Source organism: Mytilus edulis, chromosome 2 (genome assembly GCF_963676685.1).
Source record: "Mytilus edulis chromosome 2, xbMytEdul2.2, whole genome shotgun sequence".
Lineage (NCBI taxonomy): Eukaryota > Metazoa > Mollusca > Bivalvia > Mytilida > Mytilidae > Mytilus > Mytilus edulis.
The window spans coordinates 88,186,405-88,198,854 of record NC_092345.1 but is presented as its reverse complement, the minus strand read 5'-3'; the positions used below and the strand labels follow the sequence as shown (position 1 = coordinate 88,198,854).

The 12,450-nt window shown below is 32.9% G+C and overlaps 1 protein-coding gene across 20 annotated transcripts in view; it reads left to right on the top strand.

The window, feature by feature from the left end:
* Positions 1 to 5,055: 5,055 nt before the first annotated feature.
* The window catches only part of LOC139513304 (partitioning defective 3 homolog), a 51,812-nt gene continuing 44,417 nt past the window's right edge, over positions 5,056 to 12,450 (top strand). For 15 of the 20 annotated variants that reach the window (XR_011662424.1, XM_071301690.1, XM_071301685.1 and 12 more), the window contains exons 1-2: positions 5,056 to 5,388; positions 7,142 to 7,370. Coding sequence is in view for 19 of the 20 variants with exons in the window: in XM_071301690.1 (XP_071157791.1) it covers positions 7,245 to 7,370 (126 nt within the window). In the remaining variant the exon portion in view is untranslated. Of the gene's footprint in view, positions 5,389 to 6,546; positions 6,632 to 7,141; positions 7,371 to 12,450 lie in introns of those variants that run through there. The other 5 variants (XM_071301686.1, XM_071301680.1, XM_071301673.1 and 2 more) reach the window with 3 other exon arrangements.

Below are 12,450 nucleotides of genomic sequence, written 5' to 3'. Positions count from 1 at the left end.
AATCTGAAAATTCAATTTCGATGTTATTTCAATGTTTGACTTGTCTGTTCACTTTTACAAGGTGGACTGATTGAAAATGTATATTAGACAATATCAGGAATACTGAATTAACTATAAAGGTACAAATCATGAAAAGGCAATAACATGGCTAGGGTGATCTAAACTTTCCAGATATCAATCTCAATCTCAGCAAGAACCAACTGTATAAGCCTTAACAAGTCCAGTGTTTGCAGAGACAACCACAAGTATTCTTTTCTATGTTAGGAACAAATATACCTTGGTTTCATTGCACAGATTCGATATCCAGTAAGATTTGGTCACCCCCTATCCCAGAAGTAAGCAACATAAACATCAAAGAGGCAGGTGAACTTAATATGCTACTACATTGTTTTCAAAATAACGACCAGATGGGCAATAGGTACGTAATTGGACCCTGGTGTACTGTTGTCTCAATGACAGTCATACCACATCTACTACTTTTTACATCAATCCGAGTGTTGAAAACTGAGGTTTGCAAGGTGGTGAACAAGAGGCTTTAACGAGCCTGTGTCGCTCACCTTGGTCTACGTGCATATTAAACAAAAGACACAGATGGATTAATGACAAAATTGTGTTTTGGTGATGGTGATGTGTTTGTAGATCTTACTTTACTTAACATTCTTGCTACTTACAATTATCTATCTATAATGAACTTGGCCTATTAGTTACAGAAATATTTTGTTAAAATTAACAAAAATTTACAAAATTTATGAAAATTGTTAAAAATTGACTGTAAAGGGCAATATCGCCTTAAGGGGTCAACTGACCATTTAGGTCATGTTGACTTATTTGTAGATCTTACTTTGCTGAACATTATTGCTGTTTACAGTTTATCTCTCTCTCTATAATAATATTCAAGATAATAACCAAAAACGGCAAAATTTCCTTAAAATTATCCATTCTGGGGTGGTAATCCAACAATCGGTTGTCCGATTCATCTGTAAATGTCAGGGCAGATATATTTTGACTTGTTAAACAATTTTACCCCTGTCAGATTTGCTCTAAATGCTTTGGTTTCAGAGTTATAAGCCACAATCTACATTTCACCCCTATGTTCTATTTTTAGCCATGGCGGCCATCTTGGTTGGCTGGCCGGGTCAACAGACACATTTTTTAAACAAGATACCCTAATGATGATTGTGTCCAAGTTTGGTTAAATTTGACCCAGTAGTTTCAGAGGAGAAGATTTTTTGTACAAGTTAACAGACGACGCCGGACGACGACGACGGACGCAAAGTGATAAGGAAAGCTCACTTGGCCCTTGGGGCCAGGTGAGCCAATAAAAAGGGACAAGACTATATAATCGAAACTTCAAAGCCTAGTGTTTTAAAAGCATACTTCATGACTTGAACTTTAATATAGCCAACCTTTTAAGAACTACATTAAACTTGGAATAAGATCGATAATCATGTAGTTGCAATACAGCAACAAAGATTCCCAATGCATATTGAAACCAAAACCGGCAACGCCATTGTAAGAGAGAAAAACTATCAAAAGACGATTTGTCAAACGACAGTCTGCAAAGCACAACATGGGAAAACGATTGAGTGAGCAACTTAAACCCCAACAGAAAAAACCTAGAGTTTTCTCAGGAGTAAGTCATGTAATGTGTGTATATCCTCAAATAGAATTGTGGGTGTGTGAAGCAATTGAGACCTCTATTGAAGAAGAGAGTTGTGTTTACCTCCTTTTTTTCATATTTTATGTATTAAAGGACATTCTGTTTTTGCAGTCAACAAGTAGAAACATGTGCTTTTTTTTCATGATAAAGAGAAAATAAGCAAAATTTGAAAAATGTTTGTTTCATTTATCAGTATTTAACTGACTTATTTGTTTGTTGTTGAACATTTACATATTTATATCGACAGTTTGGAATTAAAATGTTTTGGTCATGATAAATTTGTTAACCTTCATGATCTTTTATGGAACTTATAGCTAATCTTCAAGATCAAGAAATAACATCTATATATTTTTAAATCGTACAAGTGTGGACACAGATCAGTGTTGAAAATGTGTTTGGATGTTTTACATTGTTTTCATAGGGTTCTATGTTAAACTGTGTTGCAAAATTTTAACAGCCAACTTGTACAAAACACTGAAAACTAGCAATGTTTACTTTTGATGTTTAAGACTGTCTTGGAGGAGACACTATCAAATGGGATTGTTAACCAAATGATTCTGATAAAATGGGTTTCATAACTTTGATTTGGGATAGCAGCAAAAACTATTTCAATTTGGAAAGGAACGCATTAGATGCACTTCTGCACGAAGCGACTTAAATAAGCAAGATTGTATGTATCTATGCATCTGAATGCGTGTAGTTTTTGTATGGTTCTATTTATGTTCCTTTCTTGTCGACATTTCTTACTTGGGTTTGTCCACTAAAACTGTATGTTTGTGAAGGATCTTCCTAGTATTATTAGTAAAAGATTGCAAAGGCAACTGATAAAAATTCTTACGGGTCAAAAACATTATTAAATTGAGAATGGAAATGGGGAGTGTGTCAGACAACAACCCGACAAAAGAGCAGAAAACAGCCGAAGGCCACCGACGGGTCTTCAACACAGCGAGAAAATCACGAACCGGGAGGCGGATTACAGCTAGCCCCTAAAAATGTATACTAGTTCAGTGAAAATGGACGTCATACTAAACTCCATGTACGGTGACCTGTATAGCTGTTAGGTTTCTGTGATATTTAGTCTCTTGTGGAGAGTTGTCTCGTTGGCAACATATCACATCTTCTTTTTTATATTCAAAAACATATAAATGAACTAAAATTAAAAATCATACACGACAAACAGGGGCCAGTTTACAAAAGTTCTAGTCCGATGTCAGAATAGGTACTAAACAAAATCTCCATGATACATGCAGTCACTGCATGACAGCTCCAGTCACATAATGACATGTATACTGATTGAAAGATTATGTCTTCCTCAAATGAAAATTAAGTACAATTCCTCCCATAACAATGAAAAAAAACCTTACCTTTTTAAAATCGGTTATGAAAGGTCATGACATGAAAACAAATTAAACAATTGCATTGAAGAAAAAAAAATATTGGTCAAATTTAAAAACAAAACAATTTACGATAAAAAAAAAATATGACAGACATGAACCAAAGACAACCCTTAAACTATAAACTCTTGGCTTAGGAAAGGATAAGCACACTTTTGTCAGTTTAGAAGGCAAAAAGAACTGCATGTGAAACGTTTTGTTTGCTTTGTGTTGAAGGCCTCAATGTTACTTTGAGATGACGAACAGCATTAAAAACGCTTCTCTTTTGCTTTTTCGAGTTGTTTGCTGTGCAAGTACTGATGGTGTGGCATGGATGGTAGCCCATTTCCTTTATGTTACTATGTCCGAAGGTGTTCTTCGGATGATATTGAAAGTACTTGAAAAAGATCTCAGGAAAATTAAAACAAACGGACTTTTTAAAAATATCTGAATACCTTTTATGATCTTTTAAGTTCTTTTCGAATAGGGCAAGGTTGTCAAACTGATTTTGAAAATGAATTTTTAATTATAAAAATGAATTCCTTATATTAAAAATTGCGGATTTCTTAATATTTAACTAGCTGTCAAATTCATAATCACCGATTTGACTCAAATTCTCATATTTGATTTATGAAAATGTAAAACATTTATCCAAATTATAAAATAACCAGTATACTGGGCATATGCTCGATAATGTGTAAGTTCGTTTCGTGTGTATTTTAGTCTAGACGCAATCTGATTAACTTCCGATTAAAAATAAATGTTAATTATCGTTTTTAATTATTTATTTATTATCGAATCAGTTTGATTTTTGTTGCAAAAGAGGGACGAAAGATACCAAAGGGACAGTCAAATTCAGAAATCTAAAATAAACTGACAACGACATGGCTAAAAATGAAAAAGACAAACAATAGTACACATGACACAACATAGAAAACTAAAGAATAAACACATGAACCCCACCAAAACTAGGGGTGATCTCAGGTGCTCCGGAAGGGTAAGCAGATCCTGCTCCACATGTGGCACCCGTCGTGTTGCTTATGTGATAACAAATACGGTAAATAGTATAATTCGGTAGGTCACATTCATGAAAGGGAAGGGGATTGTAGTTACGACGTAAGGAACAAATCCGATATCATTTGTTAAACGGTTGTTCCATAACGGTCAACCAACTCGTGATGGCGTCCGTAAAATTTACGGACAGATGATTTCAACTTCACCATGATTTCAACTTCACCATTTGGAACTCTTGGTTTAATAGCTTCCTTGTGAGCAGCAACCCTCTATCAAGAAAATCATGATAGGAAATGCAAGCCGAACGGGAATATCGTATCAATTGGGAGATATATACCCCGTATGCAGGTGCTGCTGGAATGTTGCTACTTAGAAATGGAAAGTTCACAATTGGAAAGCTGAAATCATCTCTTTTGAGTGAAGTGAATAATTCATCATCAATGTTTCTTAGCTTATTTTGACTGACAAAATTGAACCATACTGGCTACTAAAAGCGATATATTATTTCACTATTTCTTGATTGAATAACAAACAAAAAAATCAGATTTTGTATTTATCTCGTACTGAGCTAGTGCCCTTTTAAGAAATAGTGTTTTTCTTTTTTTTATATTAGAAATTAAGTTTTCAATATTAGAAAATGATTTCAAGGCTTAATATGAAAAAAATATTTCTTAATATCCATAAAATGAATTCTTAATAATAAAAAATGAACTCTTAATATCAAAAATGAATTCTTAATATTAGAGAATAGCTCTTTTTGTCCACTTTTGCTTGCCATAAAAAAAGTGACAGGTGCACGAAAATGCACAGTATATGATATCAATCAAAAGCCTATCCAATGTCCTTGTTCTTCTGAAACATAACTGAATAAAACAAAAACAAAGGTGAGAGAGGTCATTTGAACAATGATTCTAGGAATATTTTAGTATTTCAACAACAAGCAGACAGCCGGCAAAGGTGATCGCCTCGCAATCTAACAAAAATAAATGAACAGTTACATCCCTTAGGAAACTCCAAAGCGGAAACGAGGCAAGTAAATATATCTCAACATGATATGTGTCATCAAAGTTAATTGAAACAGTTTACCTTGATTGTTTTCTGCCAGATAAATGATTAAGATTGTTGTAAAGCTATACCAAGTAATTCAATTTTGTATGGGATTACCGAAAACTTATTAAAAAGTGTGATATTGTGTCTAAAAACTGCGCAGACGACCGTGTTTTACCAGGTGTTTACAAATATAATTTTACTTCGGGTATGTCACCCGACCCCCGCGTCTTTTAATTTCCTGGAGTATCAATTCATTTCTTCTGACACTGGATTATCACTGCAGAAAATAAGGTACGTTTTCGTATTCAGATTCTGTATCCAATTTCTTGTCACAGTCACAGAATTTAAACATGTTAACAGGTTAAGCCACATACTGACATAGTCTAGAGACTAGATACAGATACTGATAGTGATAGCAAAGTAAAATCGAAAGAGTAAAGGATCTAAAAGTAGTCTCATAAAAGTAAAGCAATATCGAACTCATTATTCATTGTACATTTATAGTAGGTTGCTGTTGTACCATAAATACATTATTTACACCACCATTTGGTATAGATATCTTTCCTTTCATGTATATGTACAACTACGGGTGGGCTGTAAGATCCTAAGGGTATTGTATACATTACATGTCCATGTACATGTGACATATATATGAACTAGGTCACTTCTGTCTGATGAACATAGAAGATGCAGTGAAATCACTAATAGTAACAATAATTAACAATGAAAATGTGATGTTTTGCTTATTTTTAATTTTTAAATGATATTTTCTGTACCAATCAATGATTTTTTTTATTATTTCTGTCGCCTGTCGTACTGACAATACTTGTAGTTTGATTGGATTTTGAATTTATTATTTTTCTTCTGAGAAAATCTTACAAGATCAGATTTATTTGTACAATTCAGGGGTGGTTCTAGACATTTTCAAAAGGAGGGGTTCCAAACCCAGGATAAAGAGGGTGTGTGTGTGTGTGGTGTCCCAATTCAAATGCATTGATCGTCAAAACAAAGGTAGAGGTTCCCAACCATGGACCCCCCTTCTGGATCTGCCACTGCAATTCATGTGTTAATTCGAGTATGCACAATCATGACAATTGAAAGTTCAAAATTTTTAAAGTTGTGATATTTGTATATTATTCAATTGTTTTTCATCTAATTAAATATTTTTTTTACTAAATTAGATAATAAACTACATGTAGTAAGAGAAAATTCATGGAGGATTGGTCATCTCTAATAACATTAAACTAAACTGCTTTGATATTTTTTTTTTGCATTACAATAAAATGTTTGAAGGGGGATATATAACACATAGAATTGGTCAGGAGGCAGGAAACAGACATGTTTTTGTCTACCTCACTTATGAAGAAACAAATGTGAAAAAATGATAAGTACACATACTGCATAGACATGTTCAATGTATACTAAAATTTTCAAATTTATTCAGGAAATAAAGCCATTTACAGAGAAAGATGTAACCATGAGTATGCTTAGCTGAATCAAGGCTCCTTTTTTGAAATCATGGACCTGTCACAAGGTCTGCATATAAATCTATATCTACAAAGTACATGCACATTTCATATTCAGATTCTGTATCCAATTTCTTGTCAAAAATGGCATCACAGTCACAGAATTTAAACATGTTAAAGAGCCACATAGTCTAGGATATACAAAGTACATGCACAATATACATCTTCCTTTGCTAAGCAATGGTTATTACATTGCAAATCTTGAAATGTGCATTAGGCGACATTTAAAAGAATGCATGTTTCCCCTCCTCTGGTCTACCCATTAAAAACAGACCAGGAAGGCAGGGTTTTTTTTTTTAGCGTAATGTCCTAGCATGGTGACATGAATGGTTTGACTTGTTCAGTTGTTTGTGTTCAATTTGAGTGTACATGTACTCATTTAGATTATCAATCCCTTTGCTTTCAAGCACTTTTTATTGAAACAATTTTTTTAACCTCAAGGCTTATTTTTGACCAGGGTGGGGAGGGGAAACAAAAATGTAAAAATTTAACAGTTAATAAAATTTTGTTAATTTCAGGTTGATCATACTTTTCGTTGATGATGTAGATATATAGATGTGAATGATCTGAAATGCATAGGTTATGTACATGTGTAGACTGTTACAATTGGTTTCATGAAGAATGCCAATGAAAGTGACCGTCTGTTTTGATAGAGTCAGAGTTATTGTTCCCTGTGGAGATGGTGAGATTCCAGTGCATAGTTTAATAGAAAAGGCCATCACAAGATTTAAAAAAGCAACAGTTAAGGTAAGTACAAGTGTACAAAAAAATGTTATCCTATAGGATTGTTTTCTAGTTTGAATAAATAACATGTAAATATACAAAAAGTGAAAAAACATCGGAAAGAGTATTTAAATTCCTGGTCAATACAAATGTATATATACAATTACTTCTTTCAAGATGTAGTTAAAGTTTTGTTCAGGTAGTGAATTTTGTATGTGCATATATATATATTAAATCCAACTTATGTAATGAAATAGACATCAAGAACGATCAAATCTAAACATTTGAAATACAGGGATGTGTTTATATATGTACATGTACACTAAAATGTTAGGGATCTATGACCAAAAATAACCATAAAATAAGGTATAGGTGATCAACAATGAACAGAAAGTACATTGTGTATGTTAGTCTAGATGAGGTATCATCAATATATTACATGTACAATGTTCATGTATGAATTATAAAGATAGTTAGATACACAATGCAAGTACTGATATACGTTTCGGTTCAAAATATAAATTTTCATGTACATTGTACATGTATGATGCATTGTAAGGTATACATTCTGAATTCTAAAGGTTGGTTTGAATATTCGCAAAATAAATATCTATCTATTCAGTAAAAGTTTTTTGACGATCATATGACTACTTCAGTGTTTTAAGAAAGGTGGTTGAATACTGCTACTTTTTGTCCATTGACCTGATAGCTTCACTTTTGGCCAAAGCCTTGTTGACCTAGGACAATTTACATGACATGAACATGATTTAGAATACTATTGATTTCTAGTTAAATGTGATGGAATATCTAAGGTAAAGATATAGTTTTGTAGCGGAGATTTAAAATCTCTGTTTACAAAGTCCTGATTTGGTCAGCGTATTAAACAAGTGAGTGAGTCAAAATGCTACAATATATTCTGTGGTTTATTTTTGTGTAAAATTGTATTTGCCTACACAATTCTTCAAGAAAAAATACATTTTTTGGTAAAAAGTACACATTTATTACATGTAAATACAAAAAAATATGCAGGCAATTTTTCTTTAAACTGATATAGTGTAAATCATCTCTGTATAAAGGTGAATCACTAAGAATATATATAAACCTTTAATGAACTTGAATTCTTATCATGGTAAAGTTGATAAAATAGTTTATTCTACAATGGATCATATATTAATAAATGGATTTATCAGATTGTGATATTGTCATCATAATGTCTAGGTTTAAGGTTGTCTCAGATGGTTGACTCCAGTACTGTTAAGATATTTCAGTTATGTAAGATTATCAACAGAATTTACACCTTTATCTGACATTTATTTGTTCAAATATTACCCCATCTTATTGAATTATAAGTAGGTCAGTATCTGTTTACCTGAGGTTGTTAAGAAGGGGTGTGTCTTAGATTTGTTGTGCACTGAAGGAGACAACTGATAAAGGAAGTGAAATTGGTTTACGCTTTGTCCTTTTCAGATATTGATTGTCTAAATTCATTTGAATACACCACATTAAACATTGACAATAGGATGGCCATCATGATCCTTTAATGTTATTAATTAATCCATTTTAGTTATCTGTTTAATTCCCTGTGGATTTGACTTGCATATCATATGTCCTTACATGGTGGTTAATTGAATCTTACTAAATTTGGTAAAACATTGAAACATGTATCTGTGAGATTTATAATTAACTCTAAAACCCACATGTATGTAAACATTGACTTGATTTTGTTGAATAATAAGCATGTCATAAATGTTCTTGTTAAAATTATGTCCAATCTGATTAAGCTAAGTATGGACTTAAGTCTATTTTTTTTTGGTAAAGGCTGTTATGAACCCTAAAAAATAACAAAACAGGGACTGACATAAACACTTCTCACGTTAACATATTTTTGCTAAAACCATGATATATTACAAGTTAAATCAAGCTTTTTCCATTTGTTTTGTTTAAGGATGTTTGCTCCTCTACTTTTTGAATTTTTGCCCGATTTTCGAAATCCTCTGGTTTTATCCAGATTTATCCATGAATTGACATTAAAAAAAATTGCCCACTAACCACTACTTTTCTTTTCATATTTTTATTACATATTATTTAAAAAGCCATATTCCAAATCTTATGAAATCCTTGTTATTTTTCATAGTTTTTTTAAACAAAATAGGTGCCAATGTTAAGTGAACGAAAAATCTAGAGAGAATTATTTCCCGCCAAATTTTCAACAGCTTATATCTCGAAAACAAGCACACGGACCCTCCATTTTTTTCTGTTTTTTTAGTTTCTTTATTTATATACTTCGCTTTATAACGGTCTTTTAAAAAGCTTGTTATTTTTAAACAGAGTAGCGAACATCCTAAAATATTCTTAGGTATTGTTGTAGTATTATCAGAGAGAGTACAAATGTACATGCAGTCAAATATTTTACATTTAATTTAGATATAATTTAAAACTTAACATTTGATCACCACATGCTTGTTGTCAGCTCATCAACATGATGAAATTCAATTATATTTTGTGAATTAATTATTGAGATTATTTTTATTTGTCTTAAAACTTTTTAGTGGTATTGTGCTCCCTTTGAGTGGGCAAGGTAAAGCGCCACCCTGGTCAAATCAACGATTTTAGAATTGATACTTGTTCAATGTTGTTTCTCAGCTAAGCATGCAACAATAATGATTGAAAGCACAGACTGGTCTGCCCAGAGTTAAAATAATATGTCAGGTTATGATGTTTACAGCCCTATGACCTATCATGTTAAAAATTGGTTCAGAGTGTTGGTAATGTTAGTACATGTACATGTATTAAGAAAGGTTGATATTCATATCACTTTTAATATTTTCACTTCTGAAGTTGAACATACATTTAATTTGCCACTGGATACTAAACATTTAGCCATCATTTATCGTCGTCATCCTTTCAAAGGAAATTAGTAGAGAATAAATTTCTTTGCCAAAATTTTAGAGAACTAGAGGCTCTAAAGAGCCTGTGTCGCTCACCTTGGTCTATGTGCATATTAAACAAAGGACACAAATGGATTCATGACAAAATTCTATTTTGGTGATGGTGATGTGTTTGAAGTTCTTACTTTACTGAACGATTTTGCTTCTTACAATTATATCTATAATGAACTTTGCCCATTAGTAACAGAGAACTATATTTGGTAAAAATTTACATAAATTTACCAAATTAATGAAAATTGTTAAAAATTGACTATAAAGGACAATAACTCCTTAAGGGGTCAATTGACCATTTAGGTCATGTTGACTTATTTGTAGATCTTACTTTGCTGAACATTATTGCTGTTTACAGTTTATCGCTATCTATAATAGTATTCAAGATAACCAAAAACGGCAAAATTTCTTTAAAAATTACCAATTGGAGGGCAGCAACCCAACAACCAGTTGTCCAATTCATCTGAAAAATTCAGGGCAGATAGATATTGACTTGATTAACAATTTAACTTCTTGTCAGATTTGCTCTAGATGCTTTGGTTTCATAGTTATAAGCCAAAAACTGCATTTTACCCCTATGTTCTATTTTTAGCCGTGGCGGCCATCTTGGTTGAATGGCCAGGTCATCGGACACATTTTTCAAACTAGATACCCCAAAGATGATTGTGGCCTAGTAGTTTCAGTGGAGATTTTGTAAAAGATTACTTAGATTATGAAAAATGGTTAAAGATTGACTATAAAGGGCAATAACTCCTAAAGGGGTCAACTGACCATTTTGGTCATGTTGACTTATTTGTAGATCTTACTTTGCTGAACATTATTGCTGTTTACAATTTATCTCTATCTATAATAATATTCAAGATAATAACCAAAAACAGCAAAATTTCCTCAAAATTACCAATTCAGGGGCAGCAACCCAACAACCGATTGACCGATTCATCTGAAAATTTCAGGGCAGATAGATCTTGACCTGATAAACATTTTTATCCCATGTCAGATTTCCTCAAAATGCTTTGGTTTTTGAGTTATAAGCCAAAAACTGCATTTTACCCCTATGTTCTATTTTTAGCGGTGGCGGCCATCTTGGTTGGTTGACCAGGTCACGCCACACATTTTTTAAACTAGATACCCCAAAGATGATTGTGGCCAAGTTTGGATTAATTTGGCCCAGTAGTTTCAGAGGAGAAGATTTTTGTAAAAGATTACTTTAATTTACGAAAAATGGTTAAAAATTGACTATAAAGGGCAATAACTCCTAAACGGGTCAACTGACCATTTTGGTCATGTTGACTTATTTGTAGATCTTACTTTGCTGAACATTATTGCTGTTTACAGTTTATCTCTATCTATAATAATATTCAAGATAATAACCAAAAACACCAAAATTTCCTCAAAATTACCAATTCAGGGGCAGCAACCCAACAACCGATTGACCGATTCATCTGAAAATTTCAGGGCAGATAGATCTTGACCTGATAAACATTTTTATCCCATGTCAGATTTCCTCAAAATGCTTTGGTTTTTGAGTTATAAGCCAAAAACTGCATTTTACCCCTTTGTTCTATTTTTAGCCGTGGCGGCCATCTTGGTTGGTTGACCAGGTCACGCCACACATTTTTTAAACTAGCTACCCCAAAGATGATTGTGGCCAAGTTTGGATTAATTTGGCCCAGTAGTTTCAGAGGAGAAGATTTTTGTAAAAGATTACTTTAATTAACGAAAAATGGTTAAAAATTGACTATAAAGGGCAATAACTCCTAAACGGGTCAACTGACCATTTTGGTCATGTTGACTTATTTGTAGATCTTACTTTGCTGAACATTATTGCTGTTTACAGTTTATCTCTATCTATAATAATATTCAAGATAATAACCAAAAACAGCAAAATTTCCTCAAAATTACCAATTCAGGGGCAGCAACCCAACAACCGATTGACCGATTCATCTGAAAATTTCAGGGCAGATAGATCTTGACCTGATAAACATATTTACCCCATGTCAGATTTGCTCTAAATGCTTTGGTTTTTTAGTTATAAGCCAAAAACTGCATTTTACCCCTATGTTCTATTTTTAGCCGTGGCGGCCATCTTGGTTGGTTGACCGGGTCACGCCACACATTTTTTAAACTAGATACCCCAATGATGATTGTGGCCAAGTTTGGTTTGA